The sequence below is a fragment of the Anas platyrhynchos genome, chromosome 4 (assembly GCF_047663525.1).
Source record: "Anas platyrhynchos isolate ZD024472 breed Pekin duck chromosome 4, IASCAAS_PekinDuck_T2T, whole genome shotgun sequence".
NCBI classification, from domain to species: Eukaryota; Metazoa; Chordata; class Aves; order Anseriformes; family Anatidae; genus Anas; species Anas platyrhynchos.
In genome coordinates, this window is record NC_092590.1 from 68881918 (window position 1) to 68887917 (window position 6000).

General features: G+C 36.3%; 1 protein-coding gene across 13 annotated transcripts in view; it reads left to right on the forward strand.

Annotated features, from left to right (window-relative positions):
- SH3TC1 (SH3 domain and tetratricopeptide repeats 1) overlaps positions 1-5791 on the forward strand; it is an 83937-nt gene extending 78146 nt beyond the window's left edge. For all 13 annotated transcript variants that reach the window (XM_038177899.2, XM_038177898.2, XM_005016195.6 and 10 more), the window contains 5 exons: positions 401-551; positions 2675-2797; positions 3093-3243; positions 4139-4335; positions 4557-5791. In XM_038177899.2, coding sequence (XP_038033827.2) covers positions 401-551; positions 2675-2797; positions 3093-3243; positions 4139-4335; positions 4557-4787 — 853 coding nt within the window. In that variant the 3' untranslated portion in view covers positions 4788-5791. The remainder of the gene's footprint in view (positions 1-400; positions 552-2674; positions 2798-3092; positions 3244-4138; positions 4336-4556) is intronic.
- Positions 5792-6000: the final 209 nt, after the last annotated feature.

The following is a 6000-nucleotide window of genomic DNA, read 5'->3' on the forward strand; positions in this document are numbered from 1 at the left end:
GTGACCACATAATTTATGTTCCCCCCCCATCCCACTCCAGAATTTTGTACAAGGGTGGATTAGTCTGAACTGTACATAAATCAAAGGCCTAGATGATATTTAGAAAAACAAAATTACAAACTATTTATTTCTGAGGCTTGTAGGAAAAAGAAGCAAGTAATAGAAGAGATGAAGGTGAGGAAAAATTTTTTCCACCTGTTACTAGCATGAGGTAGGGGAAAAAACATCTAAATAAAACTAAATAAATCACTCTGAAATAACATCATGTGATAACAATCTAACAGAAAACAGATTTGAACCAATAGTCTTTTACATTAATATAACACTTCTCTAATTATAATGAAAAACATTCACAATTCTCAAGAGCCATTCAGTGATAAGCAGTTTTCCCCCATTTCAGGGCTTACAGATCAGCTCTGGAATATACCAAAAGAAGCCTTGGAATATTTATAGATCTCCAGAAAAAAGAGAAGGAAGCATACGCTTGGCTACGGGCAGGAAAGATATATTATGTTCTGAGGCAGAATGAGCTTGTGGATCTTTATATTCAGGTATGTTGTCAAGACAAGCATGCATATGTCATCAACATGGTGCAGGTGGCATGGTAAGAGAGTAAATAAGTAATAACAATCCCAGAGATTTTGATAACTGATGTTCTGAATGCATAGTAACACCATTCATGTAATAAGCTGAAAGTCTGAGCATCTTCCTGTGGTGTTCCATTTTATCCTGTTGCTAGACTCTGGAAAGATGTTGTGCCATGACCTTTACTGCCTGCTTTCTTGCAAACTTTGTGTTCTGTGCATCTCTTCATCTTATTACATAATTGTCTACCAGCTGTGCAGCACCACAGCAATTGAATTGTTTATGTGTGCTACATGCTGGTGGATAGCATAATTAGTATAGTGTGCTGGCTTGTAGGCCAGATCCTCAGGAAAACAGAGCAGCTTCTTCAGCAAGCATTCCCAGAACATCTAAAGCATTCCTTCCATGTCTGTGCACAGTGTGGCACAGGGCCAGCTGGAGCTGCTGCTGCGTTTGCAGCACTCAGGCTGGTGACTTGCACAGCTTGGACCCCCTGCAACTGAGCAGGATCTGCTACTGCTTCTATTGCTGTGCTAACAGACTGAACAATGACCTGAAACTGGGATCCAGGCATTGACTGCTGCAACTGGGTCATCCAGAGTCTTTTTTGGAGCTGCACTGCAGCGTAGACCTGTCTTTTAATCATCTGTGCAGCGTCTAGCCAATCACTTAAGTATCTGGGGAATTAATTTTTGTAAAGAGCTTTTGTAAAGAGTGTAAAAACCCTCCCCATCATAAGGGAGGGTGCTGCCTTGCAGCGATATATACAGAATTTGACATAGCAAGATCTGAGTCTTGGTTGGTGTATGAGTGGTACCAAAAAAAGATAGTGAAATAAAATATTCTGGCATCTATTTTTGTTTTGAAAAAAATGTGCAAAGAAGCAGGAAAACATAAGGAACAAATTCACGTTTCAAACGTGCTGAGACATGTTGTTGGGCTAATTTAATGAATTTTTCTGTTAGCTTTTTGAATGCATGCCAGTAAGACTGAATAAATGCATCTACCGGAAGGAACTGTGCTATAGACATATTATTTCTTCTTCTTTTACTAAATGGTTTTATCTTATAGTTTACAAGCCTGTCATTCACCTGGTAGTGCAAAACGTAAATAAGCATGTGAGATGGTTTTCTCTGTTACACTTTCTTCAAGAGGAAGGGTGGGTCAGGGACATGTATGTACATGTATGTTCCATAATGTGTATGTATGGAATCTGATATTTAGAACACAGTACCTTTGCATGAGGAAAATCTTAAAATAGGAGTCTACCCACTAGAAGGTTGACCAAAATTCTAGTAATTTGTGCAAGTCATCACAACTCAACTTGTATGTAAAGCACAACTTCCAAAACTGTTGAACAATAGTCCTTAGGTGCCTAAAGCCAAAACAGGCTGAAAAGGGGCACTGCCTTTGAGCCAAAGTAGAGAGTTGCACTTGTATTATTTTGATGCAACTTGAAAACCAAAACAAGATTCATCCTGCTTTGTGTGCAAGTCCTCTTTCCCATTACTGCTTATCCAATCAGTAACTGAGTATCCTGATATCACGTATTTTCTTTGGGGTGGGTGTATGCTTCCTCTCATGAAGCATTTTTTGCTAACGTGGCATACATTTAGTTAGAACAGCCAGGATAGTAGAGCAGCATTTATTTACAGAATTCACAGGCTTTTAAATCTGTACTGTTAGCTATATCTAACTCCCAATCACTTATTTCTATGATAAACTTGATTTCAATTAAATTTAGTGTTACAGTTATCGAGAACAGTGCTTTTTTTTTTTCCCCCTGTTGTTCTGCTTTGCGCTGACAAAGTTAGTAGGATATTATTGACAGAGAAAGGGAGACCATAACTCTGTATGTGCCCTGGTTCCTATATTCTTTTTTCAGTATCTACCACTGGCCTACTCAAAAAGAGCGTACCAAAAAAAGACGAAGTATGGTCTCATGAAGTATAGTTTTTCCTGTATTATAAGAAGAAGAGGGAGCATAACAAGATCATTTTTTTCAATTGATAGTATTTGTATATTTTTTTTTAAATCAAGATGTAACGAATATTTTTTTTCTTTCTTTTCCCTCATTCCTTGTTTTCAGGTTGCTCAGGATGCTGCTCTCCATACGGGAGATCCTAATTTAGCAATGGAATTGTTTGAAGCTGCTGGAGACATATTTTTCAATGGTACATGGGAGAAGGAGAAAGCAGTGACTTTCTACAAGGTTTTGTGTATTTTTATTTCTTTTTACAGCATCAATAGTTACATGCCCTCCTTCTGTCGCAGACTTCTACAAATCTTGAACCTCTCAGCAAACAAGATTATAGCCTATTGTAACTGAGTACTTCATGCCATCCTATTAGTAGATTTCACCTGTTGCAACTCTTCTTCTGGGTTTAAGAAGTGATATATTCAAAGAGCAAAGGAAAACAAGACATTGCTTGACATGATGTAAATGGAAGTTTTTCAGTGCACATCTTGTGGTCCATAAATGCCTAACTTGTTCTTGTGCATTTCAGGACAGGGCTCTTCCACTTGCTGTTGAGATTGGCAACAAAAACACAGAACTCAGATTATATAATAAACTGGTGGAATTGCTGGTGAATCTGAAGGTTTACGAGGAAAGTCTGGAATATGCAAAAGCATCTCTTATGCTTAGCGTAAATTTAGGTAAGACCAGTTTCAATTACAGTTGGATATGACTGATATCTCCAATTTAAGACAGGAATCTAAAAATAAGATGTTTTTGTCCTTCAAATTGTCAGATTTCCTGACAGGAATTCCTAACAATACTCTCCTTGCTATTTTTGCCTCTGTTCAAGAAAGAACAATGTTATTGCTGCCTCTTCAAGCTCTAAATCCATATGGAAAATGTACAGCACAGAATTAAGTGTGGGATCCCACGCCCAAATTTAATGTGTTTTCTTACAACCAAGCTGCAATATTGATCAATACCTTTGTGCCAAGATGCTTATGAGTATCATGTGCTCTATTCAGATTTGCTTGTAGCCTTGCTGGTGAACAGATCTAAGAAAAAGTAATTAAAAACAATAAGGCTAGATTCTGAAGTGATTTTCTTCATTTTTGAGAACTGTTCAACTGATTAGGAATGCTCCTGTCCCTCTGTACATGCACAGACAGATCATTTTGATCAGTCATCTTTTTTCATATAAATTCTAATGTAAAGTTTTCACTAGGAGGGTTAAGGGAGTTTGTAATCCCATTATCTATTACCCTTTTGAAAACTTCCAAAATAATCTATGTTCTTTGTAAATGTGCACAGTGTGTGATACATGAAAGGTATGAATGCAGTTATTTTAGAAAATCCCAGAGACAGTCAAATCCGACAGTCAAAAAAAATCAGTAATTCTTTGGGATATTTAAGGAAAAAGTCAGGTTTTGCCATGTATTGCTTGGCCATGTATCAAAACAAAAATATTTTTGATCAACAAAACATTGCATAGAAATAAACTTAAAAAAATATATATTATAGATATATTCTGGTCTGAAAGAATTTGACTTTTGTTTCTTTGGTTTTATCCTGATTTGTACGTTATCTCATTAGGAAATCAGCTAAATGAACGAATAGCTTATCATCGTCTGGCTGCCATCCATCATCATTTGGGTCACTGTGAACTAGCTGAACACTTTTATTTAAAGGCCTTGTCCCTCTGTTCCTCTCCCCTGGAGTTTGAGGAGGAAACATTGTATTATGTCAAGGTGTACTTGAACTTAGGAGACATAATATTCTATGATCTTAAGGTAAGAATTTCTGAAAACTGCTGTGGAAAATGATTACACTTAGTAATGTTTCTTCACATCATTGTGCTAAATTTCTATGCATTTAGAATGTAAATAATAAGGTGGGAGAAGATCTGAAACTATATTTTTCTGGTTTGTTACCTAACAAACTGAGCTTGGATGTCCTCTTAGACAGCTGTACTGGAGAAGGAACTACTATTTTTATTTTTTTTTAATTTCAGGATCCCTTTGATGCAGCAGGCTATTATCATTTGGCACTCGCTGCTGCCATGGATTTGGGCAATAAAAAAGCTCAATTGAAGATTTACACAAGACTTGCAATAATCTATCATAACTTTCTTGTGGATCGGGAAATGTCTCTCTTCTTCTATCAAAAGGCAAGAACCTTTGCAACAGAGCTGAATGTTAGAAGAATAAATCTAGCTCCTGATCAGTGTTATAAGAGTTTATAAACAACTTTGAAACAATGCAGTCTAGCAATTACAGAAGTAGTTAGAGAAATATTACACAGGTTTGGCAGGAGCATGCGGAATGCTCCTGTCTCATACTGTTCAGTGTCTCATACTGCATGTGCTGTGAGCAGGAGTTCAGCATCCCAAGATAAATTACCTGTTTTCAAGACAGTGGACTGCATTTTATCATCTAAGATGATAAAACATCTTGCACTTGTTATCTGAGGATCAGACCATGAACTAAAACCAAAACCCATCAGCCTTTATTATTTTTTAATATTATTTTTTCTTTGCTATCTTTTTTTTGCCTGGCTGCATATTAGAAAATGATCAATGTATACATGTGATGAAAAGTATTTAATAAAGCATTATAGAGAAATAACACTCCGTACAAACTGGCTTTCTTTGTATGACCTAGTTCTTGTTTGACCTACCTCTATTTAATTGTAATTGATGCCAAAGAAGTATTTGCACAAGCATGTTAGATACAGTATTTGAGAACTGGTTTGATCCAGTTCCCTAGCAATCACCCCTCATTTCCCAACAAACTAACCTACTGCAGAACTCAGAGCTTCTAATTATCTCTAAAATTCTGATGTTGTATGTTGTAAAAACTAACCAGTGCTCAGAAATGAAGTCTCTGGTAATATGCATGTTGTTCCATGGATTTCATTTGTCGTGTGAAGGCTCTCTTTCTCTCTTTTCAAAGACATTTTTAATTGACCTTTTTCAGAATTGTCAATGTTGTTTGCAATGACTTACTACAGGATTTCCTGCCATTTTACATATATTTACATTATGTTCAGAAAAATGCATTCTTTCATGTTAGTTGCAAAAATACTAGGTTGTTAATTTTGGTAGTTCTAAATCTTTATGCCTCAAAACATTTGCATACTAAAGCTTTATGAGAAATGACATTGTAGACTGTATATACTGAAGGTGTATATCTACAAAAAAAGTCTGTTAAAGTTTCAATTAAAACATTCAGAGAAAATTTGAAATCATGCCTGTTCATTCTCTATAACAATTTTATATAGAAACTTAGTTTGCTATATTTTTAAAAGACTTTTAGAAAGAATGGAAGCTTCAATGGAAGATGTGCACACAGACTCAATAGCCAGCAGGGGGTGGGGATGGGGGTCAGCTACCTATTGTTTTTATTATCAAACCTGGGGGAAGTGAAAGATGCAAGAAACAACTTATTTTCTGGTTT